The sequence below is a fragment of the Chelon labrosus genome (assembly GCF_963514085.1).
Source record: "Chelon labrosus genome assembly, chromosome: 16".
Taxonomy (NCBI): domain Eukaryota; kingdom Metazoa; phylum Chordata; class Actinopteri; order Mugiliformes; family Mugilidae; genus Chelon; species Chelon labrosus.
Window position 1 is genome coordinate 19,262,217 of NC_140349.1, and position 27,763 is coordinate 19,289,979.

At 40.8% G+C, this 27,763-nt stretch overlaps 1 protein-coding gene across 3 annotated transcripts; it reads right to left on the bottom strand.

Annotated features, from left to right (window-relative positions):
• Nucleotides 1-26,828, bottom strand: glcci1a (glucocorticoid induced 1a). 3 transcript variants are annotated; one of them, XM_084562931.1, is made up of 8 exons: nt 26,145-26,828; nt 15,279-15,430; nt 11,294-11,383; nt 6,869-7,018; nt 5,688-5,840; nt 5,358-5,568; nt 3,964-4,084; nt 1-3,883 (listed from the first exon to the last, which is right to left on the bottom strand). In XM_084562931.1, exons 1-8 carry the CDS (start codon nt 26,500-26,502, stop codon nt 3,568-3,570), a joined length of 1,551 nt encoding a protein of 516 aa, XP_084419057.1. In that variant the 5' UTR covers nt 26,503-26,828; the 3' UTR covers nt 1-3,567. The 3 variants fall into 3 exon arrangements, with proteins under 3 accessions (XP_084419057.1, XP_084419058.1, XP_084419056.1); XM_084562932.1 differs by having other exon boundaries at nt 5,688-5,837; nt 6,869-7,021; XM_084562930.1 differs by having other exon boundaries at nt 6,869-7,021.
• Between the last annotated feature and the right edge of the window lie 935 nt (nt 26,829-27,763).

A 27,763-nucleotide genomic window follows, 5' to 3' on the forward strand; every position in this document is an offset into this window, starting at 1 on the left:
TGGACAAAACAACCAAGATTTTTATTGCCATTGTGCATGAACTTTGACACTGCAGGTTACATAAGGAGTATCATGTAGTGAGTTGATGAACACTCTGACCTGCCAGTGATGTGCTCTGGTCGCTCTCAGTGCTGGTTTTGTATTGGTTGATGGCTTTAGCAACAAACTACTTGCCGATCCAGCCTCCATGCTCAAAACCAAAGGAATGCAGGATGAGACGCTCGTGCCAAAGAACGGGCAACATCTGGGAGGACGACACCTTTTTAGTTATTTATTTTTTTTTTTCCCCTATTATTGCACACATCTAGTTTACCAATGCCAAGTATACGTGGTACATTGGGAAAGCTATAGCTCTTGGTAAGGTGCTCAAATGTCTTTAGAAACCACAACAATGCATTGAACCTCTTTAAAAGCCACATATATACAAAATAGGAATGGAGCGTCAATGCAGGGATTCCACAAGCACACCAGATATCAAAATAAATGTGGATTATGTTTCACTCTTCCTATTTAAAATGCACGGATCATTTACACTTGGGCATCGTAATGTCTGTTAAACAGCTTAGAGGGTGGTGCTCTGCAGAGAATACACGAGATGCCGAGAAGTTTTGTTACTTGGGTTGACAGCAACGGGGTGCCTGAAACACTGCATCGACAGACAGACGGTGAGAAAGAGGCAGGCCAGCGTGATCCTTTTGTCTGCGCATCAAACAGACGAATCTGTATCAGCAATCTCTTAGTACTCTGCGTGCTCTCTTGCAGCGATAAAATCAAAAAGGCTGAGAGACATTTTTAGGAATGAGTCATCATGAGCCTATTTATGTCATCGATGCTAATATCTAATGGAATGCATTCAATGGAATAGTCATTTTCTGGAATACTAGAGGAGTCTAAGGTTGGATTTCCACCTGAACGCAGACTGGAGGGAAACGTTGTACAAACATTCATCTTTAGCTTTCAGCATGAGAGTTTATGGTAAGGACAGAAATGTGTGTGGAGGTCTGATTATGTAAAAGTCTACTCAGATTTGGAACTTCCTTACCCATTCTTTGATTAATGTCTGATTTGAAGACGCATTCATTGTTGTTTAGGACACATGGCGCCAACGCTGACGCAAGCAGAACGTGTAGTTTCTCAGTAACATAACCAAACTAGTACGGCCTTGATACACCGAAACTTATCTTTCTCATCAGAGCTATTAGTAAAGTAGCTCAGCCAATACCCGGCCTCACTGGTCTGCTTTGTTGTTCCAGTTTTTGGTGAGAAAAAGCAGTTTTTTCATTTCTTTTTAAACAGAAGCCCGTCTTTATTAGAGCTTGACCGATGCCTTGTAGGGCTGTTTTTAACCAAACGTGGAAAACTGTTAAATCTAACTGTAATCCGAGTACACTGGCACTGTTTTTTCTCTTTACTAAAGCAAAATTAAAGACACTATTGAGCTGTGCTGAACAGATGATTATGATGCACCATCTGAAGAGTAGAGCAAAGTAGTTATTTTTTGAGGATTGATGCCATAAATGTGGAGCCAATGTTTTGTTTATTTATTCTGGGCTACTGTAGAAACATGCCTCTGTGTACACTTACAGTTAAGTAAAAAAACTACTTATAGTTACAAGTTATTACTCAATTTAACATAAAAATAGATCTAAAGCTGCGATTGATGGTTCGTTTTTTATCTTTTATTCTCTTCATGAATAAGAGTAATCCTTTGGTTAAATTATCATTAACTGCACGTCTTTTAACTTACTAGTTCTCTCATGATATCCTTTAACATGGAGCCTATATGAGAAGTAAACATTTCAAATGTAGCGTTCGGTTAATGATACTATTCATCATCATCATTTAGGCTGCGTGATCATGAGCTGCAATAACTGGGGATGAGCATAAAACTGTGTAACACATCGACATAGTCAGTTCAACTTATCAATTATATACAATTGATGGAATTAAAGTTATCAAATACATTGACATCGAGGCACTTCCAAACTCTGCTAATGTTTTATCCAGTTTACATTTGAACTGCCTTTATGGTTTAAAACAAGACTATGGGAAATCATATTCAAGGATGCTTATCATTTCAGTGGGAAATATGCCATGCTGAAATAAACTTGAATTGTTCTTTAAATATCAGCCCTAACACTTCTACCAGTGTTTCATCCCAGATGCTATACATTATATTAAAGAAATGTTGGTTCGTAGATCACTAGAGGAAGATCATGCTGTGTGTAACTTTTTGGAATTCTTTTATAATACAACAATATATTTTAAAATATATCCAGTATTTTATGTATAGTGATATTGGCCTCAGAAACCCAGGATCAGTCAAGCTCTAGATTTGATTGAGTCATGCAACAAAGCAGCTTCTTTTAAATAAAAAAAAAAAAAAACTATCAGAAAAATGTTTGTACAACTAGACCATCAGTCTGCAGTACTGCAAACTCATCCACTTCTGGTCCACTGTCAGCAGGCTCAGAGGAACCAATCACACACGACCAGCACACTTAAACAGCAAACGCTGTATGCGACCCAGGTCTCTGTCCAGCATGTTTCCATCCGTACACACACACCCACAAATCCCACCGGTCACAGTGTGTGTGGTCCGTATAGAGTCCCACCACCCAGCGAGAGAAGGCAACCGTGAGTGCGATGCAGACCAATTCCAACCTTTTAACCCTCAGCGGCCACTATCTGCTACAGGCCTAGTATCAGACTGGACCTGCAGGAGTGATCTGTCTGGGAATGAGAAAAACCAGGAATAAATGAGAGTGAATCTGCTTCGTCGAGCTGCAGATACTCTGTATGGACATACATTCCAAATTACCTGAGTATAGACTCTGATTGTGAAATACCTGAAGCGAGGCCATGTGCAGACACTGTGCAACCAATTGTGGCCCCTTTTTTTCTTTTTCTTTTTTCCTCTTTGCCCAAATTAGTTTCCTGTTGCATTTCTTTGAGATAGGGTTTAACAATGTGACCTGGATAGTGTAAACATTATCCTGAATAGTACAGCTGTTTTTTTTTTTTTCCTGTTTGTACATAACACAGCCATACGCAGATTTGGATTATTATTTTTTTTAAACAAGCATTTTCTTTTCATAGAGCTATATGTATATATATATGTATATATATATCTTTATACATATATATATGTTCAGAGAGCTTATTCATACTGTGAATGTTGAAACAGAACACAACACGTAATTAAATCAGAAATATACTACCAGTTTAAAATGCATGCCCCTCCCCCCATCCATAGTGCTCCATTCTTCTCTCCAATGTCTGCGTATGACACCTTCAACCATCAGGTCCTTCCCTGCCAACAGCTCAGACATTATGCACGACAGAACATTAAGGTGGAGAGTATTTGTGGTGGTGGTGGTGGATATTTGGGACATTGTTGCTACGTCATGCAGTAATAGAAGGGGGAGAGAGGGGGGTCGAGGGGGTCAGCACAGAGAGACAGAGGCTCCCCTGGCAGAGCAGAGGGAGGTGTTGGTGGGACAGTCAGTGGTGGCGTTAGGTGATGCTAGCGTGGATCCTGGAGCCAGAGGCCAGCTCTGCTCAGGTCTAGCTGATGGCCGGGCTGTCTGTCTGGGACTCTGCAGTCTCTGAGGATGAGCCAGGCTCCTCTGGGGGGTCGTCTGTGCTGGTGCTTGTGGAGACCTGAGTGGGGGTGCCGTAGAATGACGCGGCCCCCTGGGGCTCTGAGCTGGAGCCCGCCTCCGCGTTGTCTTCATCCTCCTCGGGTTCTGAGGCCGGGGTGAGGTGCAGGGAGCCGGGGAGCTTGACGGGACAAAACGCAGAGCCTGTCGGGATGAAGTTGACCTTGTTTTTGTCGGGGCAGGAGAAGAGCGGGGCCGATGCCAGTGAGGACTGCCTGGAGCTGCGGAGAAACATGTGCAGCGTCAATCACGGATTCCAGACAGGTGCTGAAATTCAGCGCAAGTATCAAACAGTCTATACCTCATCTCCTCAAAAGCTTTAATCTTCTCACAGCCCTCTGGCGGCTCTCGCTTGAACATGTAGCTGTTGTTGGGTTTGGGCGAGGAGGCGAACTTTGGGAGTGGTGAGCTGCTTCCACTGTCTGCAAACAGAGATACAGGATGGACACTGGCTCACGGGAAATCAACACTGGTACAGTTCTACCAGTTAAACTGTAGCACTTCTAACATCGGTCAAATGCACTCAACACAGATTCTTATTTTAGACTTAATTAAAGGTTCTGTGCTTTTTTCTTTTCGTCCAATACTCTCATTTTCAGTGATATTTTGGATTAAATAAAGGATAGTTTGTCCACATGCAGTCACATGTCTCTACACTGAATGGAGCAACTTCGATATCAGCTGTTCTAAATAAATGAAGACCACCAGACTGTGTCAGTTGGACACACCCAGTTCCAGACACATTGCTTCCAACTGAAGTCATAGATACTTAAAAACTAATGTAGTTTCATATTCATAAAAGCTTCAAACATGTCCTAAAACAGCTGCTTGCAATTCATAAGCATTATTCAAACAGAAGGAAATACTGCATTTATTAGGAAAATTTGGCGCACCAGAGTGTACTTCAGCCAGCAGGACGGTGTATAGTATTTTGGATTGAGTTAGAGACCTGTGGCCAACTGGTTAGAGAAGTAGCTTTGGGACTATGAGTCCACTGGTTTCCATCCCCTCTATGTCCATGCAAGCACCTAAATCCCCAAACTGCTCCTTGGGTGCTCATTTAAATGGGTTGGATTTAACAGACACGTGTCAAGAGCCTGTCAATCTGCAGATTTTGGCTTGCATGTTGAAAGTTCACGCCTATAGTGAACTTGCATTTGCCTCAAAAGCTGAAGAAATCATTGACAAAAATGAACCCCAGTGTCACCGATATGGAAGCGGATTAAATATCTTAAATGCATCTTTTACTTTATCGGAAAAGGTACCACCCCAACGAGTGTACTGTACGTAAATGCAGACCCATGTTAGTCTACTGAACTAAAATGTTACCAGAGGGGCTTTATAAAAAACAGCAGTCATGTAATTCCTTTTTATGACATCTGGCCCACATAAAAAGCAATCAAAATGAAGTGAGGACATAACAAACACCTGCAGTTTCTTAATTTATAGTAAAAGAAATCCCCCCGAGCACAGAGGAGAAAGACAGCTTCAGCTGGTGTTGAATTACAAGTACAAACTCTCAGGCAGAAAATACTTTCCTCAATGTGCACTTTCATCTTTACAAAGAGAGCTGTAGAAAGCAGTATAGTAACTTTAGCAAAAAGATGCAGCTACCGCTACAGCTGACCTATGGTCCAGTCGTACACCTGAATAACTATGAGTTTTACTGTGCATTTACTGTTTGACATTCCTTACCTTTATCCCGGTCATAGAGTAGATCCTCTGCGGAGTAAGGACTACCGTCATGTGACCCTGGTGGGCAGGCTGGCGAGGGGCACGGCGACAGGCTGGAGCAGCTGCTAGACCGGCCGGGGGCTGAGGGAGTCTGCGTGTCCACGCTGCGGGTGCTGCTGCTGCGCTGCTGGGGAGGGAAGGGTGCTCTCCGGCCATCAGGAACCTCCAGTGACTGCAGGATACCAGAGGAGAAGGACAGGATACTACTCAGAGCTGTGACAAACGGAGATCAAGTAATACACAAGTTCACTAAAACCCTTGGTTGAGAAGCGAAGTGAAAGAGAGCTCCACCTTGAGCTCATCCTTTTCTCCGTTGTCTTTGATGAAGACCTTCTCCAGCTCGTGGTTGATGCCCTCCATGCTGCTGGGCACCCTGGAGATGGAAGGCTTTGGCACAGTGATATTGGACAGCGGCATCTGGGCCGACTTCGACATGGAAACCTGCTGCAGTAAACATAGATGCACGTAAACACATGCACAGGTCCAACGCATGCACACAGTAAGGGCGTTTAGACCTTAGGAAATCTAGGGTTTTTTAGGTTAAGGCTTTCTTAATTTGACTATATTTCCTATTAATATAATAATATTAAAATCAAATTTAGACTGAACTCTCTTGAGGTACTGTATGATAATGCTTCCAGGTGCCACATCACATAAGTTTGATATTATGCCAATACCACAGGATGTCTAGGTGCATCCTGGTATAAAAATGTTAAAGATTATTGCCATGTAACCATAGTGACCACAGTATAGTTCTGAATGGGGCCATGGGGTCATTTGAATACTATAAATATAGTCTGTTTCTTAACTATCAGTCTTTAGTAAAAGCAACAATTATGTATTAGAAAAAATGTCTTTGTGGCTGTTAGTCCACAAGAAATGAATGTATGAGTAACCACATACTAATGTTTTTTTCATCAGAATTGGAGCATTTCTCCAGTGATGACTTTCCTCACAGTGTAGCGCCAGATTTTATAGTACACATACTGTGTTTCCAGTGTTGCACTGGCAAAATAAATACGTGGTCGACCACATATTTCGATATTTCGATTCCTGAAATCAGCTTCACCAGAGCAAACAGAGCACATGTAATGTAGTGTGCTTTTTTTTTTAATCGTTCGGTACAGGATGTGGGGTTTGATATCAGATTTCAATACACAATATGCCATGTGATCTCAACCATTTTCCGGTCTCCAGTTGTCATCTATTAGTGACTGTATCTAATGCTAGCAGGATTAGCCTTTAAAGCTGAAGTCACTGTGTGATTTTTATGAATCTAGATGGCTGTGTCCTCGGTGTGGACAAGCAGAGAAAGGCAGCATTACATTTCTAAAGAACATTCTGTTCAACCTGAATCTCTTGAAACTGTTTTTGTTTAACTTATTAACTTGAGGGTGAACACTTTAAAGTTACCATGGGACACTTGACTGGCAAATTCAAAGCCACTGAGCTGAGAATATTAACCAACATACCTGGAGGTGGCTGGCTGCAGTGGAAGTGTGGTTGGCGGTGCTGGCTGTGTAGATGATGGTGATGTAATGGAGGGGGGAGAGCCGATCCTTGTCTTTACTGCGGCGTCCTCCTTGTTTACTGCGCTGGAGCTGCTGCCGAAGCTTCACTATCTGCTGGAATCAAACAGGTGAGGAGGAGAAGACATGAAAACAGAGACACGACTTTTTTTTCTTTTTCTTTTTTGTACAGTACCAGCCAAGTATGGGCATGCCTTTTTCTTTTTTATTTCTATACTGCAGAATAAACCTGAAGACATCAAAATTATTAGGTAATGCATATTTAAGGTTAGTACAAAGAGGTAAATGGGAATCATCTTTATAATAAGAAGACAATGTAGAAGTAATCACATATATTTATGCTGATATATCAATATATTCTTCCGACTATTCTGTGTGCAAAAATCCCCTTTGTCGCGAAGAACTAGACAGCCTGTGTTTCTTTGGAGTTTAAAGATCATTTAAGCCAAAGTTTGGGCTTCTTTTTCAGCAGTAACATAACAGGACAACACTCAATGTCTTCTGACTGTCGCTGTGGTAGCCGATGCTGCTCTAAACATACAGAACATTTACGCTCTGTGCAGTATGGGACACGGTTTCAAAAAATAGTAACAGTGCACATTTTCAGACAACTTGTATATAATAAGGAATGAAAAAAGTTTGCAAGAATGGCCAATCACAGTGTAAAATGTGAGGATATTTCTTCTGTTTTTGCACAGTTCATCCTTAAGTCCAGTCATTTGGTAACGTTATTAAATTTTATATCAAAATTCAACGTCACTGTGACACCATAATGGTTGGACGGTAAGAAAAGTGAGGCTTTAATTCAAGTTTCTTCATATTTCCTCTTTCTCTTTCCATTATTTGTAACAGCTTGACTGTCTAAACCGAAAGCATAGCTACAAAATGGAGATGTCCTTCGCAGATCTGACACATGTCCACCAGATGTCACTGTTCCGAACGCAAGTGCCAGCTGGCAGGAATGAAACAGGCACCATATGTAGCTGTGCTACGTGAATTTCTACACTTTCAAATAAAGCTTTGACAGACAGCGTATCAGGATTTATCTTTATTTTTAGCAGCACCAATTTAAGAGAAGCAGTAGGTAGCTGGAGGTGTTGAGTCCCTCCTAGTTACACTTCAGGCTGTTAAACCTCAGTGTGTGTCTGGCGGAGAGACGAAGGAATTCCCAGCGCTCTACCATACACCGGTCCTCCAGAACATGTCCATACATGTCCCCTCCCACTGTCCTCACACTGGCCCTCTTTACTGTAGAAAATGAAACACATGCAGGGCTTAGAAACGCAAGTGCTGTGTGGAAAGGCTGTTATGTGATAGCTATATGTGGGCCACTGAACCAGTTACACAGTGCAGCCCTGCCAATTTTTGCCTCCATCTCAGTTTTCGTTTATGCCATTCACCTTTCAAAAGACACTGAAGCCAGTCTGTATAACACAGAAGATGTGACAACGCCGTGTGTAATCTCAGCCGAGTGTTTTCCATGAATATCTTTGCTACGTATTAATAAATAAGGATTCATTCAAAATCACAACTACGCAAGATGCAGCTACTACAGCAGCATTTACAACATTTGTAAATTTAACAATTAATGGTTATTCTCAATAGGCGAGAGGAAAGCTTAGCACTTTACAATGATGAACTCAAGAATCAAAGCAGAAAAAAAACATGGTGGTGGGAATATTCAGGTCTGGGAGTGTTCTTCACAAACATGCCTCTGGTTTAGATCTAATGAGTCCAAACACGCCACAAAGCCTTGTAACTAAAGAAGACCAAAAAAGACCAAGGACTGTCACAGACCTTCCTCCACAGCCACCTGACCTCAAGCCAATCATTCCTAACATAACATTACAAGACGATCTTTGGGACATCGTCAGATCACGCTGGTATAACATGAGACATTATATATAAAATTCAAAGGGAATGCAAAAAGCATCTCAATATTAGTAGAATTTAAGGCAGACATAACAAACTGTTTGATGAGTGAATGTGCCAGTTACATGGTCCATATTCACTGGAATATTTCACAGATCTGAAGATCTGTCACAGCTGTAAACTTTACCATAGTCCCACTGGACAGAAGGAACTACTCACTACTGTAATGTTGGAGAGCCAAAGTGAAGCTGAGGTTACTGGTCTGGTCAAACCAGACTAAACAACACTGCAGGAGTAAAACACTTTCATTCAAAACATTGGAGCAATGATAGTTTTTACTGCTCACGGTTTCACCTATTCACCTACTATGACTGTTCTCTTTCTTCTTACAAACATGTCTGTCTTGTTTGAATATGGCTGTTTTAGTGATCTTAAACAAACGTGCGTACACTATTTATATAGCTGTGCACACTCTCATAGGGTGCTTCATACACTACAGTCTGTATTCAACATTTGATGGTCTTCAGCTCAAGCTTGTATTTAATGCAAATAAAACCACACAGAAGTTAATGTTATTGTCAAATGCAAGACAAAAACCCTGACGATGATTGTACTGTGATGTCACAAAACTAAGGCCCGTGACACACCAAGCCAACGGCTGGCCTTTTCCGGTGTCATTCTGTCAGTGAGCATGCGTGGCGATAGTTTTTACAGTGTGGTCAGGACCGTTGGCACAGCTGGTTGCTGCCACCCTCTCACAATTCAGCTGATTACAGGACGCAGAAGCACAATGTCTTCATAGGCTGTTTGATTACAGCATATTAAGAGTCATCACCACCGCTAAAATGAACTCATCATTGTGTACTATATGGGCGGCACAGTGGAGTGGTGGTTAACACTGATTATCAGCAAGAAGCAACCCTTCTTGCTGTGAGGCAATCCAGGCCAACTGGGGCCTTTCCTGTGTGGAGTTGGCAAGTTTCATGTTTTTGTATTTCTTTTTTTGAGCCAGATGTTGCATCATCTTATCTAAAACAGGTAAACCATCTACTTCAGTTGTGGCACAACAGGTAATTCTAGGATTTGATAGGATACTTTTTTGGTTTTGATAGTTCAGTGATATATTGTTATTCAATGATGCAAGCTACTGCTATGTGAAGCAGAGACCTTGTGTCTTGTCCTACAGGCAGTAGGACTCCGTAATTATGCAAACTAATAATCTTGTTGACATTTCTGGTGTAGCTCCTCTAAGCCACTGCACTGCTGCTCGTCTGCGGCCCTGTAACTCAGTAACGTGCCTGTGCACACATTAGTCAGGGCTGAGCTGTCATCTGGCCAGGCCTCATTGTTCCCTTTGCTGCAGGAGGCGGAGAGGAGAGCCAGCTGGGCCTCGGCTGAACATAAATTGCAGTGGGTTATGGCCATTGCAAAGAGGGGAAGTGGGTAGTTAAGAGTGAGATAGTGTTATCTGCCACCTCTTGGCGGCTCCTGTGTATCAGCAGGGGTGGAGCTGAGGGGGGCTGATAGTGCCAGGCCGGGTGCAGCTTCAGTGGATGTGTGTTGCTGCTGTGTGCTATGAAGACACATACCACAGCTGTAATGTCACAGGAAGTTATACAACCTAAACACTTCAAAATCACAACAGCTGTACTTGATTCATATACAGTGGTCAGTGCATTCATCTAGTTCTAAAAGAAACTCACCAGACTTAACAGTGACATGGAGGCATCACCAAGAGAAGAAGATGCAGATAAAAAAAGTATTACTATAGTATGACAAGACTTCCAAATACTTTCACTGTTGGTTTAGTAGTATAACAGCAAAATATGTAGAGAGTAAAGAAGAAAACTAACAAGAAGTGAAGTTTAAGAGAAAAAAAAAAGACATGGGCATATTTTAATGGTTTCATTCATTATCTATCCTCTAGTGGGTCATGGGGGGCTGGAACCTATCCCAGCTGTCATTGGGCAAGAGCTGGGGTACACCCTGGACAGGTCTTCAGTCTATCACAGAGCTAACACAGAAAGACAAACAACCTACAGCCAATTTAGAGTCACCAACTGCCCTAACATTCTTGTCTTTGGACTGTGGGAGGAAGCTGGAGCACCTGGAGAAATCCCCCACAGGCACAGTGGAAACATGCCAGTGCAGAATTCTGCTGCACTTGCAAGTGAAGATTAATGTTTTTGTTTATCCACTCGGTTCATCACATAGGTTCCAATTTGTTCATGTCAACAATTATTTTTCCATGCATACAAAGATTTGTATGCATCAAATATGTAGGATCAGTACTTTTCATCTTACACGTGGTTCCCTTAGGCAATATAGTACAGCACAGCATTTTGCTCTCAAACTGCAGGTTTACTTGGGGTTTCTAGAATTTCCAAAAGCTGAATCCAGCTTAAAGTTAAGTGTCCTGAGATGACTCATATAAATATTGTGCACAACATAAATATAAATGGATTTAGGTTAGTTTAATTCATGTGGGTGTCATGCCTCTTTGAGCTGGTCAGTGTTGCTCCAGGACGCAGAGCGCTGGTGGGTGCTACTCTTCTCTCCTGTTTCGTCACTCCAACATCCAGGAGTCTGAAAAAGAGCATTACAGATACACATTAGTTTACACTACTAACAGCATACCCGCTCTTTTGCCGTTTAAACAATGTTTCCACCACAACCCATAAAAGGAAGGGCAGATTCATCAATACACAACGAAAGCTGAGCTAAGCGCTGACACACAGACTGCACTACTGAACTGAAGGATCTTCTCCTCAACATCCAAAGGCAGGTGAGACAAGAAGTGCAGGTGGTTAACAATAAAATACAGAGAAGAATGAGATGTTTTGCGTGAACTGAGTGTGGAGGTTTGCAACACTTTCAACAAACTATAAGCAAAGTAAACAGTGACAATATGCAGAACAAGCTCTGCACCAGATGTTGGTGAGCAGAGGCAATAGCTTAGTAGTTTTGGTGTATTTTACTTTTCTGACTTTGAGGTTAACTCATGTGTGCCAGTTGGGACCCTACATCACATTCAATGGGGCTGATGTGAGATCACAGTGACTTTCGACTAGGAGAGTGCGATTTCTGCGTTCACACAACACCTTGATCTTGGACGGAAATGCTCCTGGTTTTGGATCCATGAACTCGGCGTGAAAGCAGCTTAAGACAAATGCCAACATGAATTCTGAAGTGTATAGGAACATACTGTTCGCTCAAATTTATACAAAAGAGTTGATCAGATAGCACTTCCCACTACAGACAAAGGCCCAACACATACTGATAAAGCAACCCAGGAGTTTTTGTAGATAAATAATTCAAGCAGTCACTCCCTGCAAAAGACCCTTGACAAAGTATTGATAATTAAATGTGAGCCCCTGAAGATAAGGGGCTGTAATTATGAACTGTTACATTTACTAAACATTTGAGCTCTGCTCTTTGTCTTTCCTGCATTTTAAACCTACAGTCATGATATAACTTGAATAGATTTTGCCAAAAAGCTTAAATAATACATAAGAAAACATAAGAAAAAAACTAAATAAAAATAAAACATGCCAGGTGGGCTGTAAAAAATTGTGCCACTTCAAGAGTTAATGATCAACTTTAAGCTAAAAGCAAAGAGGCTATCTAGCTTCTGAAGCTCGAGAGACGCGTAGGTGGTAAATGTCACACAAGCTGGAAGCAACAGGATGTATAGAGCGATGTGTGTGGGGACATCTAAGGCTGAACAGCGTGAGATGATCACAGGGCAGGAAAGGTGTGGGCACAAATTAAGGTCAGAGATGACACATTTCTACGATGGCCTCAGGAATAAAACGATACTAGAGGTTGACTCAAAACAGAAATACAGTATGAAGTGGATACACGGTTTCTACATGCGGTCCCACTCAGACAGATAAACTGATAATTACCCTCAGAATATCAGCACTGGTAAATGTATGATCCTTAAACACACTAACACTAACACCCAGGATGCTGATGCTGATGGTGGAACTTTAGATGATCATCCTCCTATGGTTCTCCCATAGAGCGAGCTATTAAGTCTCTTTGTTGTTAAAACATACTGTAAAAATAAAATGCAAAAACAGGTTTCTGTCTCTGTTGGAAAATGCAGTCTACACTGACACTTTGCATATCTGTAACAGTACGGTGTTGTATTTGCATTCTGCTTAGTGTCCTCTGTCAGCACTTCACACCTTACCTTGTTTGCTTCTCTCCTTCAAATTCAGTTCAAAAATACAGTATTTTAATAAAGCTAAATTCCCAATAAAGCTCTTTTTATTTACATATTTTTCTGGCTTCCTTTGACAGACAATGCAAAGTATGAAACAGCGACTGTAGAACACCGCACTGGGACTACATTGTTAATCAGAAAAATTTGTTTGGTCAACTGAATGTGCTGCTGCCACTCAACAGAGCAGACTAATGGTGCGGTCACACTGCGGGCAACAAAAGCCACAACTGTGTCAGCGCTGCCAGCGAATTTGTCGCCAAGTCACCATTGGAGTGTCACTCACTTGCAGTGTCATGTCATTGATGGGGGTGTTTGGAACGGACATTTACTGTATATGCATATATATATATATATATATATATAGCAAATGCGTTTGACTGGTTGACTTTCATGTCGTGCGGGTCAGATGTCAGCTTGTCACTTCATATTGCCTGCTTCCACTGACAATGTGTCACAGCTTGTCGCCTTCTCGCTGTTAGTGTGAACGCGTAAGAGATGGGTGTGTCTGCATGGAAAAGCAAGATATTGTATATGTGGGGCAGTCAGTTACAGAACGTCAATGCCTAGTCACTGTTGAGGTGTCGGTCAAGCGCTTGTTTGTAATTTTTATGCCATCATCCATTTAAAAAAACTTATGAAACAATCATGTATCATTAGTAGATGCATCAATGCATCGTTGGAGGGCACAAATTAGAGAACAATCACAATAATATACTGGATGGACCCACATATGGGCAACTCCAGAATGCCTTTGCCCAAGACGGTTGTCAAAATGTAGCAGCGCACACAAACTGAGATATCTGCATACAGGGACAGCTATAGCTGTATTGAGTCACACTACCGGGAAAGACATTTGACGCAGATTGATTCATCCTTATTCATTCACATCTTTCTTTCTTCCCAGTTCTCCAATCAGCTGACTATGGGAGTTTCAAGCCTAACCATTCTGATCTTGCTGCAATCTCAATCACATAATCATGTAATTTCTGTCAACATTTAAATATGTTCTCCTCTGCTCCCCTGCTGTTGTCAGCTGTAATTTCTGCTGAAAACTGCTGCACAGAGCATGTGTTCAACTACCTTTGTGTCAAATTGTGCTGTCTGAATGTTTTGGATCGCAGCACACACATGCTGCAGGAGAATGTATCTACTTTCTCAGATGGCTGGTGTTCGCTAGCTCTACGCTGGCTCTACAACAGATGATCCAGATTATCTGTTGCCTCATCTGCAAGACTCCGCTAGGCTGTCCGGCAGCTCGCGGCCAAAAATGGACAAGGAAAGTAGGCATTAAAGTAAATAACAGAGAATAAATAATGTAAGAGGGGTCCTTGTGATTGCTAAGCTGATAAACAGTGACAAACATGTACAATTCTCATTTTTTACATCTTCAGCTAATCTGAATATACAAGTACACAAACAATTTAACATTATGATCGAGAATTAATCAAATGTATCATTCGCTCTGTTCAAGATTTATTCTAATGCTGTAGCACACATGTCTGGCCCCCTCACTTGAAACCCTAATGCAGCCATCAGAATCTCAGTAGAAGGCGTTCCTCAATATATTATGTTATGCCATTTATGCAAAGTAGCCTATCACACGGTTATTCATCACCCAGTGATACTTGTTCCGTGCCTGGCCATTACAACACATTAACTGACTCACTCCCCCTTTCAGAGGACTCAAGACATGTGCTGCCACTTCTGTAGCTAACCTATGAATTTCATCCATCATAGTTCAAAGCTCTATTGCTCATATGAGCATTACTGAGGGTACGGTCTCTCCTCCTCATCAGTAACGTTGTCATACAACCTCAACAAGGTAACATTTATTAACTGTCTCATTGTATTTTCTGATTGGCTTTCGGGCCATATTGTGCTTGTCATTGCTGACTTTTTTGTTTGGTCGTTGGATCTTACATACTTTATGTGTTTGCATTTAGTTTAGGTTGGTCCTTGCTGACCTTAATTTGTGTTTGGTCTCATGACATTTTATTTCAGTTTAGTCATGACCTTTTATTATGTTGTACTGTATATGCAGTCCCCAATTTATTTCTGCTATTTAGAAACATCTAGAATTGACAGTGCCTCATAAAAATGTAATGCATTATTTAATATATGGCCTAATAATTCAGTCACTGAATTAGTACATGCCTACTTCTCTTCTCATGTGGACAAAATGCCATGACTTGATCTTTGCAGGGGAGCAGAGACAGCATGAAACATGAAGGCAAAATGGGCTGTGCTCACCTGTGTGGATTTATCTTTCATACAAGATGGGTAATACACATGGGGATCATGGGGCCACTGCCCAGTAAGGTAGGGCCCAGCTATAGTGCCAAGGGAGGAAGTCCGCCGAATGCCCCCCGTGCTCAGCACCTGCTGTGACTTTGTCCTTTCAACTGCACAGATAAAAAAACAAAAGAGAAAACAGCATTAACAGTGTAATAGGAAATGTGATTCATTAACTAAATGTGCAATTCCTCTATGCTTTTTATAGCTCATCATTTTGTAGTAGATCGTTACGGGGTTTTAGCCAAGCCCAATCTTTAGTTCTTCCTCTTCTGTTTTAACAGTGGTCAGCAGGTATCAAAGCCGCCATAAAAACAAAGAAGGTGGCTATTACTGCTTCTTCTTCTGTTTTAATGGCGGTTGGCTTGTATCGAAACTGACAAAAATCGAAGAAGAAGAATCAGCATCATGTGATTAAACATGCTGTGTGGATGAACTTTACTCTGGAAAATGAAGTCAGTCAGACAGAAATTTGTAAATTGTGCAATGTGGATGTTTGGTGAGGTGGTAGTAGCACACCACCAACTTGACTTGCCACAAAACAACAACAAAAAAAGAATACAGTGAGATACATTTAGGCAAAGGCTGCACCAAAACAATAACAACCAACACTAAATGCTACGTTAAAAAAAAAAAAAAGGGGGAAAAGTCTCGAGACAGCGTCAAGGAGAAAAATATTACAGAAAGGTTTACAGAGTTTATGGCGTTTGGTGCAGAGAACACGTTTTCACCAACTGTTGGAGCTTCTTGAGCAAAGGTACAAGCTACCCTCTGGACACTACATTAACTTTGACAGCCCTATTTATTGGACAGTGCACATGTGATCTAGGAAAATACAAGGAATATAAGAAAAGGCCTTTATGAATATTAATGAATGTTTATTTAAGATCAGATCGGGGCTTGGATCGGCTGATACTAAATATTAAAAGACTGGTAAAAAAAAAAAACTTGATCAGGGCCATCCCTCATTTTCATATTCATTAAAAAAGCTCTACTTTCCCAGCACCAAAAGATGGACAATGTCATTAACTACTCACTGGCTTTAACATTTAGCGGGTGTGCCAGTGGTTCAACCTTATTAAAATATCTCAGTAATATACCAAACTCTGGTAGGTCTTAGGAACTAGAGCATGGCTTGTTTTACCCGACAATGTGTGCATGCGTGCTCTTGTTTTTATAAAGTTATGGGAACATTCGCGTTGCAGGGACTTTTTGTAGTTAAGCCCTTATGGCTTGCCCCCACGACCTTTTGAATGTTAAAAAGACTTGAATGTTAAGACTTGGTTTTAGGTTGCATTTAGGTTATGGTTAGTGGCAGTTAGGGTAAGGGGCTAGGGGAAGCGTTACAACCTGTTTTACTTCCAGTATGTGTCAACATCACAGAGGATGTCAACGGTGTCCTTTGATATATTTTTTTTTTTTTAAAAACACCTGAAACCTGAAAGGCCTGCTACAGACTCTACCAACCTGACCAAACAAGTCAGGTTTCTAAAAACTGCAATAAGACACACACAAGACATAAGACTGCTAACCCTCTAATTTAGGTTTACTGCATGTGCTATAGAAGCATGTTTGGGGTGGCTGAACCCAGCTGCTGGACTTAACAACTTTTCTGGCAGAGATTCTTCTTATTCTGAGAACGTACAAGAAATGGTATTTATTCATGCGTGTAGGAATATTTTAAGTAATTTATTACTGAAGACATATCCACGTTTGATAAAGCACCAGATACGGGTTAGAAAACAGCATATATTAGCTGCTCCAGGCAGCTAATTTCTGTGTTTGTTTGTTTTGTTTTTTTTTAAATCAGACTTCAAAAGAAATGAGAAATCCCAGCATCTTTCCAAAAAACTGTGCTCGTTTCCTAGATATACAGTTTATGTTGTTTTCTGGGACTCCTCGTTTCAGTGAATCTCTATAATCTACGCACACCATTTCCTTTGTGTGCATGAATGTAATGTCCATGTGTGTATACGCGTTATTGTGCTATATATGGAGGTACATGTAGCACACACCTGCATCCATTCTGTAGTATGATCAGGAGTTAAGGTACAGTGATTCTCTGAGCAAAATGCAAACATTAGCATGATGACAATGTTTACATGCGGCTGTTTAGCAGATATGTTTATTTTACTAACCATCTTTGTTTAGTACACTAGCAACTAATATTGTACAATTTTGCTGCTGTCTAATCATGATTTAAAATACACAGATGACTGTGCTACTGTAAAAGGCATTTTAAAAAGTAAAGGCTTTAGTAAACGTCTAGTATTATCCAGCTAGAGGGGATTTCAGCCTGGATCAGTCAAGTCACGTCACCCTGGTGTCTAAATCTGGACGTAAACAAATTGAAGAAGCGTCAGAGTTCTGGGGATGAAAAAAAACAGGGTTCCACAGTTCACATAACAAGTTTTCTAACACAAACATTAAAGCAGGGCTGGACAATGAATCCATTTAATTGAATAATTCCTATTTGTGGTCTTTTTAAATGATAATCATCATTGGATAAGTCAAGTTTTTGGGGAAACACAGTTTGCATTTTCAAACTTGTTTTGAATAATTTGTAACTTATTTTAAAAAAGAAAATCATAATTCAAGTTTGGTGTGAAAAAAAGATTTTATTTTCCGGCAATAGCCGTCCTACATTAAAACATCAATTTTTTTTTCACATTAAACATTCAGTATGCACAAGATAAAGAGACTTAATACAGCAAAATTCCAACACACTGTGTAATACTGCGACCTTTCAAAAGTGGCACGTTCATTCCTTTGAAGGAAATACACTGCTATCGCATATGCAAGTAAAAATTACTTAGTGAATGTAAAAAACTTGCAGGCCTGGCAGGACAGACGATTCATTAAGCTCTCAATTTTCCAAGTTTTCCATCAAAATAAAGATGAATTCAGTGACAGCTTCCATGGGAAACATGTTTCCTAAGCAGAATGACCTTCTGAAGGCAAGAGGACAATGACCTCACTCTTTGTTCTTTTGGGATACCCCAGTCAATGTTCCAGTTGTTTTCTGGTGTCTCTCGTTTCTGCTACAACTCTAGAGAATCCTATTTAACAAGGCATGCTATAAATCCACAGGATTACAGGTACTCTTGTGAGACTAAATTAGACTTGGACGTGTTCCCCCAACTATGTTAAGTAGCTCAAGAAGTAATTCGTGAGTTGTATCACAGGAAGAAAGTTTCTCTTTATCACTAAGACTTTCTTCTATTTGATCCTTCTTAAGGGGACATCATCTGAACTTAAGTGAATGTATTAAGACTGTCTACAGTTATAGAAAACTAGCAGCCCAATCATACACCAGATGGTTTATTTCCCAGACTTCTGAAACCTTACATTTACTTGTGAATTTATAAAACTGCCTGTAATTATTGACAGCTGAGTTTATTGCCCGGAGGCGATTATCTAATCACTGCTTCTCTGGCAAAGAAAACAGGAAACTACAGACAAATTTTATTTTAAACAAGTGCAATGTACAGTGAGTACAGAGGCCGTGCCACTGCCATTTATAAATATACCTTGCTTTTTGGAGTGTGTTGGTTGAGTTACAAAACGATCCATTTAGGCTCATAACAATGTCCATACACTTGGCATAATAAGCCTGCCCTCAGTAGTTGGCTGTTGTGGATAGGAGCTACAGCGTTTTAGCCAGGAATATCTTGCAAAAAATGACTGAACGAGGATTTGTGGGTGGAGTAAATGTTGTTGTTTTTTTTCATTTATTTGTTTTATTTATTTTTATTGCAAAGGTTTCTTCTTTTTAAATACTACTGCAGAGTGCGTCCTTGGGTCTGGGATCTTAGTCAGCTGGTGACTGAACAGGCTCTCACCAGGAACCTGACAGAGCCAGCATGTAACATGTGGCATCCTGATTGGCACAGCAGAGATAGGGGATATAGGTCCTCTACTGTGTGCAGGAGGCTTAGAGGGACAGGTCCAGGCTAGTCTCGCACTGTGAGTAACCCGGTGCCCAGCTTGAGAGAGCTTCTGTGTGTCACTGAATGTGTGCATTACTGACTGGAAGATAAACTCTACTGCCTCCAGCTATCCATTCAATACAATATGTTGGATTCATGTTAATGTGTATTAAAGACATTTAAATTTGAAAATATAAGAAAAATAGTCTAATCAGCCACAAGTTTCACAACCCCTTGCAGTACTTCTACTTCCGCTTAGGGGTCACGGACCCCTTGGTCTAAAGTATACAAAAATACAGTATCTCAGGCCAAAGCAATTTGGCTTCTAGAGTCTAGTGAGCACCAAGCGATAATACGCAAATTAGGTCAGGAGACATAGGTTGTAAGGTGGTTATATTTCTATTGCCTTAAATCAAATTTCAGGAATTTGAGGAATGCAAACGGCAACGTCAAATGACACACTGAGCAATAGAGAGGATTTGCTGATTCATTTTCATATCGGTTATTGCTGTATTTGCACAGTAAATGCCCTCAAATAAATCTGAGTATGAATCTTTGCATGTCTTAGTAATTACAGTAAAATAACTACCAACGTTGCAATTTCAAGAAAATATCTCAAAATTTTGAAATATGTAGCATTAATGTCCATGCTTCAAAGTTTACTGTAATATACACGCCCACTTCTTTAATAATTTATTTAAACTTCCTTATTTTGGTCAGTTTGTTTTAAAGCAAGTTTAAAATCATAATAATAGTACACTGTGCTCTGTACGATGTACACCGGTCCACACTGTTGTGCACAGCGCGGACCAACCCCAACTTTACAAAAGAGCAACTTACTGACTTTAATGGCACAATCAGACTAGAGCTCTATAAGACCACCAGTTCCTCCTGACAAGCAGTTCAGACTAGAAGGTTCAGACATCACATGTGGAGCGAAAACAGGAAACTATGGTAAGTATGCTACAGGTCCACCGGGGAAAACCCAGTGTATACATAGTCAACTCTTAAGCAAGCAGCTACCTCATTTTGGAGGAACGCCGGTATTGCCGCATATATTCGTCAAAAAACTCCAGAAAGATGTGTGACCAACAAATTTCTACTATTCTAAGGGACACCAGAATAGCAGCAGCAGTTGAGGCTTAAGGACGTTCAACCACACAAGCTCCTATTATCTTCTTTAAGTTGACCTCAATGAAGAAAATAAAATACACACACATGTGACCCAGATACAACACAGACACAAGCAGGTTTGTTAAGAGACGGGAAATGGGCAGGTCCTGCAATAGCGAAGATATTTCTGAGGAAAACTTATAACTTATATGAGGCCACCACCATAGCACAGCTGCTAATCGGGGTCATTGCAACAGAGAGGATCATCGGCTTCCCGAACTAAAAACAACGACATGGCAGTCTCTGCATTTGGACTATTAAGATGAGTTTTGTCTGATCCTTGATTGGGGTTCAGAGACTGCCAGTGTCTGCTGTTTTTCAGACAAAAACCTGTCAAGGACTCTATGGAACAGATGCTAATTACTAGCATGGCACAGCTGCTTTCCAGTGAATTTTCAAGTTGTAAGCAGTTTGTTTATGTGCATAGGCCTATAAAACTAAATTACATGGATTTAAGCAACCTTTAGCAGATAAATAATACAGCTGTGGGTGACACAGTGGTGGAGTGGTCGCACTAGAATCTAGATTTCAACATGCTTGCTGTACATATGAGTTTGAATGGTGACACTCAACAGGGTAATACAACTGTATTTCCAATAACAATCAGCACAAGTCATTTAAGTTCCATCATACTCAGTGCTATGTATGCTAATTAATGACAGAAAATAGTAAACAATACTTTACCAGTTACATTTACACTGAATAAATGTGAACTTTATCATTAGGTAAAACTTAAAGTTTGAAATAGGTTCTTCATTCAAAGATATCATGTTTAAACGTCATTATTATGTTTGAATACAAATTTAAATGTTTAATAGGGATGGTTCTTTTCACTAATAGTTAAAGGATTAATCGACTTCTCAGAAAACAGTCGACAGATTAGTTAAAGCTGCACCCCTAAACTTATCTTAACAGAATGCAGCAATACTGTTAAAAATGTGGCCAATGAGACAAGAATGTTTCATATATGTTCACATATTTCAAAATTAAGGACAATGATGTTATTCTATGCATTTATTTTATTTTCTCTGCCCCAAACTGAGGTGCATAGCGAATTAAACATGTGCAGTGGCATGAAGGTCAGAAGCAGAAGGCAGAGTTGCCCAAATGGATCAACGCTGGGAACAAATTCGATGTAAGCTGGAACTTTCTGGAGGGCTGACATGCTTCGCTACATCGCTAGCGAATGTGTTGGATTTTAAACAGGAAGCTGGTTTATATTTCTAGAGAGAAAGAGCCCGTGACAAAACATAAACGCAGTGTGTCGTTATGTGACGTTGCAGTTCGTGTTGATCACTTTCAGTATTTCCAGTAAATCAATGTAACCACAGGCAACCACGGTATGGAAATGTTCCGATGTTATTTACAATCGCTTAGAGTCTGTGTGGATTCTGAGTTCATTCTTACATTTGGTTGAAAGCCTTTGCAGGATAACAAGGTCATCCAGCATGAGTTTGAGTCATGCGACCGTCTCATACCACAAAAGAAACCCTTTAGAGGCTCATACATTATTCACAAGTCTCCATTTAAAGGACCATTTCAGACAGATTTTGCTCATTATGTCTATTTACAGGATTTGTCACGGTATCATGCAATATTACGGTGTCTTTCTCGTTTTCACACCTCTATGTGACAATCAATGGTTTATAGCAGAGTAGGTTCAGCAGAATGTGAAACAACATTTTTCAGCTAATAGAATTCCTTTAAGTGAATAACAGTTTATTTGCATCCACAGCCACAAACCAATCTTAACCACTGACAAACTGCTAAGTACCACCTACTATAGCACCTTGCAAGCTAAATGCTAAAAGCTGAGAGAGCCACTGTGAACGACTAGCACCACCATCTTCCTGTTCTTAGTTATGAGCAAACTAGCCTTGCAAGTTTTCAAAATCTACTTTATTGTGCAAGTGTGTTAGCACACACAAGAAATTTGGTTCCAGTCATTGACTATCCAGCAATAAAGACAACACAAAAGCAATGCACTCACTGTAACTGCCATTACAGGCCGTTTTCAATTCTTTAAGTTTGTAAAATAAGAATGATTTATTTTTGATAAAAATATTTTTGGGCTGTTTGTAGTTGAACATTATCATCAGTGTTTTGCACATTTGCAAAATCTTATGAAGAAGCAGGGGCTTTTCGGGTGTCCATGGAAGATGTTACTTAAGTTATGTTGCAGCATATTAAACATGACATGAATCAGGGATACTAGTAACACATGAAGCTTTCTGGTTTCCGTTTGTAGCCTCAGTCATGAGTGGGCATTGGTTGCACATAGGTAATAATCTCTCACTTGCAACTCTATTCGCACGCCTCCAGCTGCTACTCAGACCATAAACAATACAGGCATATGCAAAAGCAAATCTAGACCTATTTATCCCCTGGCTACAACAGAGGCAGTGGACGAAAGTATCCCGGAAATGTTAGCAGATGCTCCGGATGCTAAATTAGAAAATGACAGCTGGTGAGTTTCCAGATTGATCAACTAGAGCCCGGAACTAGCTGGTTTTCAGTTTGACAGATCGTGACTAGTGACCAGCCAGACCATCTCAGACACATCCCATTTTGTGCCACTCATATTTACGCGCATGAGTCACACAGTGGTTTACATCATCCGTTGAGCCACACAGACAGTGACAAAGACAGTGACAACCACAAAAAGAAAAGGTCAAAAACATGTCATAAATTCACTTGTATAAAGGAGACAGTTATTTTTAATGATTACATCCGAGATGAATAAATAACATTAGGTGTTTGTCATATGTTTGGGAACGTAAAACATTATTTTTTACATTATTTTTTCAATTCGTCAACTAATCTATCATATAAGGGATCTGCTAATTATTTTTGAATAGTCGATCTTACCTCTAAGTAATAATCATACCTTCTACTATTCATCTTTTCAGACATTTCCCATTTTCTATTGACATATTTTATATAAATATGCATATATACTGCGTTTTATATTGAGTCACTGCATATATTATAACTCAGTGTAATAGTCCAAGTAGTAATTATGCTACATCTATATGCATTATGTTTATATAACACAACCATGTGCCTCAACGTTAAAACTGCCAACCAGTGAAGTGAATATTGATGATCTCATTACGATTAACTGTTCTTCTGGGAGACCTGGGTCCTGGCATTTAAGTGGATGTTAGTATGTACCACCTGAACATTGTTACAGATCTAGTACACCTCCATGGCAACGGCAAGAGGGTATTCCTTGCATCCTGGCGCCATGTGTTCCCCAGGTAAGGGATGCGCACGCACGCAGCCATCCACACGATGGAAAAGAAAATGTGATTCATCAAACCCGGCCACCTTCTTCCATTGCTCCATGGTTCTGATGCTCATGTGCTCATTGTAGAAGCTTTCAGGATTCAGCACGGGCACCCTGACTGGTCAGCGGCTACGCAGCCTCATACGCAACAAACTGTGATGCACAGTGTGTTGTGATACCTCTTTGTCAGAACCAGCTTTAACTTTAGTGAGCCTTGGTCGCTCATGGCCACATCGCCGGTTCACCAATTTTACTTCCTTAAAATACTTTTGATAAGTACTGACCACTGCAGGCCGGAAACCTCCAACAGGAACTCCAGGTATATCATCAATATTTATCAGACGGGCATCACATTTATGCTGCAAGACGGATATACTGTAACATATATATACACACATTGGCCTATGTATATGTGTATATATACACATGCACACACATATATATGAATAATATATCTGTCATGCAGCATCACTGATGAAAAACTCATCAATAAATACTCACCATCCTTTTGTCTACTATTTGAATGCTCCACTATGTTCACCAGCTAATCTCTGTCTTTGCCTGCGCGCTGTTTGGTCCGGGGTCGGTAGTATGCAGCGGCTTTAATAGACGTTTTTCACTGACCAGCTGACTGATGCTGCTGGAAAAAACGTTGATGACAGCAAAGAAATCCAAACCCATGCACTAAAAGAAGCCAAAAGGCACAACAGAGCTGAGGGGAAGTGCATAGTTGGTGGTAGGTCCCTGTGGGACTGTGTGATTCCATGGAGAAATAATGTCACTTCATCTATCTATCTATGAAACACAAAAGACAAAGATGTCACCGGCTGCCTTCTGTCTGGTTCGTTTGGCCACAGTCATTGTTAAGCAAAAGGTCATCAAAATGACAGCCCCCTATGTGTTTGTTTATTGGTTGCTGGCTGGTGTCCATTACGCCATCCTTTGTGCCATCCAGGTTTGATGAACGCCCCATCTTGGCCACATGACCAAAGTGCCATGGACATGCCACCACGCTACCAGCAATACCATCTAAGAGGGGAAAGATGCAAATGCGAGTGCATATAATAGCCTGCAATATCCTAATCTAGAGGAGGAAGCAGTGGGGCTCTTCACATAAATATGTAGCAACCACTATGACACATGACACACTGTATGTGGCTGGACTAGAAACAAAATATCACCAATAAAGGACGTTAGACTCTTCTGTTAATATATTCTAGATAGTTTATGTTTGCCAGATAGTATTTTATGATGTGTGCATGCAGTATCAGAGGCTGGCCTGCTTGCCCAGAGGGCTCTGTTTACGGTTATGTCTCAACGACTGCTAGGCCCAAATGTTGCCACAGAACTAGCAGCTGACGACGTTTTTTTTTTTTTTTTTTTTCCACGTTTCAATTGTGACAAATAGTCTGCATGTAGTAAAATAATAATACACGATCGGTGCTCATTTAAGCTCGCGAAAATCTGGCTAATCATCCGTATCGTGTAGATCTGTGAGCTCTGTTTATCTTCGACAGAGTAGCTGCATCATCACTACACAGGCATCCATACAGTGGCATATTTACCTCATCTTAGCAAGGGTGATGTCGATGTGCAGTAATAACAGCTACATTAGCTACCAGGACATTATTCCGTTGTAATCGCAGTTGCAACACGCTCTGATACAACGCAATGACAACCTGCGTGGTGGTGTGCTAAAATATTACTGACATTGTGATTTAAATTAGAACATGGTTGCGGGATACATGACGACTGCTGATGTATCGTCTCGATGTTTTTGACATCAGTCGCTAGATCTCAACGTTATGACCCACATAGAAAGCTAGACAACTAGCCTAGCATATCACCTCGATATGGGGTAGCTCTATCGTAGCTACATGGAGTTGGCTACATTGAATCCACCTATAAATGAATAGTGCGTTTTACGTTGTCTATCATTGTGAAAGTTGCATCGGCTTTAAAAAGAAACCTCACAGCTTGTGCTTGAAAGATGACAGTTCGCTTTACAGTTCGGCCTATACGTAATAGATATAACTGTAACCCCTTGAATACAAATGTAATAATTTGAGTTACGTCGCATGTTATTTCCATTAGCTCGACTCGCCAAAACACAACGTGGCGCTTCATGGCGAACACTGGCAGCAGTTATTAAAGTTGACATTTTATTTAGGTTTAATGTCGGACGGTGGACTGTACATAGGCCGAACATAAGACAGTCGTGTAGTTATTCGGTAACACAACACGTTATAGAGTTTAAATGTATATACGGTGTCCATTTTTGTTGACACCATTTAATTATAGGATTTTTTTAAGCTAGTCTGGCGTGACTGTCGCTCCATAAGACACGGAACGGCACTAGCATAGCACCAAGCTATCTGGACGATGATGCATTTATAAAAGATAAACTTCATTTACTTTAAAGAACGACGTTACCTTTGGAAACTGACGGATGTGGAGAGCGTTCAGAAGATCTCCTGCTGTCCGGCGGAGAATGCCTTTGCCTGGGGACCAGCCTGCCGTCCGAGCCGCTTCCACCCGGGTTGGCGGGACTGGAGCAACGGGACGTCGTCGGTCCTGTGTTGCTCCCGGCTACTGAGGAGGAGGAGGAAGCGGAGCGGGTTGGGCTGTGCCGATTTCCACGCAAAAGCTGGTACGGCACCGTGGCACGGACAGGCTGCAACCGGACCGCGGTGTTGTTGTTGTTGTAACAGGAAGAGCAGAAGGCTACAGGGGAGCCGTCGTGTTTAACCCGCTGCTGAGATGAGCTGGCTGCTGCAGTTGATGCTGACATGACCGTCCACGTTCAGTTGGCTAAGTTGTTTCTGTACTTGACAGTGTGTGAGATAAAAGGTTAAAGTCCTGTTGGCGCACAGTTTAACACGTTTGTTTTCCCAGTACACGATATATGTGCACTTAATGAAGACGAACTTTGCCACCTGAGTTACCAAAGTTTCTGAACTTCACTTTTCTGCGATGCTAGCGACAACTTTAACAGAAACAGGTCTAAATCCGCGTCTGAGTACAAACAGCGCTCTTGTACTCTTAGCTAAATAAGTCTAAAGTCTTTATTACGGCGTAACCTGGTCAAAGTGGTCCTTGTTTAGTTTCTCGAAACGCTTTTCCTGCCACAGTCTCTAAGAAAACACAGTTATCAGATTACTGACAGGAGAGGTTGGACCTTGGGCGGGGCTAAATTAACACGACCTCTATCTGATTGGTGATGAACTACTTCCCCGAAAAGTCATCCGGGTTTCTATTGGATGCGTGGAAGCTTTGGCCAATAGAAATGAGCGACACGTTAACCACAACTAAACACGGGCAGAAGGCTTTACAGCGTGTGGTATGAATTTCTGCAGGAACTCTTTTTTCGAGTCAAATTTTTTAAATAAAGTGCCTTTTACTCTCACATGTCATTTATATTCGCGTGATGCATTCGCACCCTCTGGACACCTTCGTGGCAAAAATGTACACGTGCAAAAAACAGCCATAAAATCCTCATACATCAATATTTTTTTTCTGCTTTATTTCATAAATCACTTAAACAACTTCAGACCTGCTCAAAACTACCAAAATTTCAATAGTTTTCAGAATTTTAACCCCTTGAATGCCAGTATGAAAATATGAACTATTCATTTTGTTAGTTTTTTTACCAAAAAAAAAAAAACAAACACACAAAAACTGAATTATTTTCCATAAACTAAACAGTAGGGGGGTGGGGCTTTGGTGGTGATTAGAGTCTTGGATATGCCCAAGATCAGCAATAAAATTGATTTGACTGCATTAGTATTTTTTATGTAGTTCCAGATACTTCCTCTGGACACCTTTGTGGCCAAAAAATGCCCCACAGACGTCCATTCAAACCACATTTTTTAATCTGACGGTCATTAAACCATGCATTCTGTAATGTTAGCATTTAATTTAGAAGAAAAGTAGTGATATTTGACATTTTTACTGTATTTGATTCAACCATTTTCCTATTTTAGGCCGATGCATGGAATTCTTGTAAATTTGCAATTTATATTATGGAACCGTCTGACTACCAGGGGGCCCCA

Bases quoted from the DNA above. Each gene is read 5' to 3' on its own strand.
- glcci1a (XM_084562930.1), bottom strand. From the start codon at position 26,502: ATGTCAGCATCAACTGCAGCAGCCAGCTCATCTCAGCAGCGGGTTAAA. The intron at 15,431-26,144 runs GTAACGTCGTTC...TTATCTGTGCAG, and splicing joins ACATCCGTCAGTTTCCAAAG to TTGAAAGGACAAAGTCACAG. The intron at 11,384-15,278 runs GTGAGCACAGCC...GCTCTTTTTCAG, and splicing joins TGAAAGATAAATCCACACAG to ACTCCTGGATGTTGGAGTGA.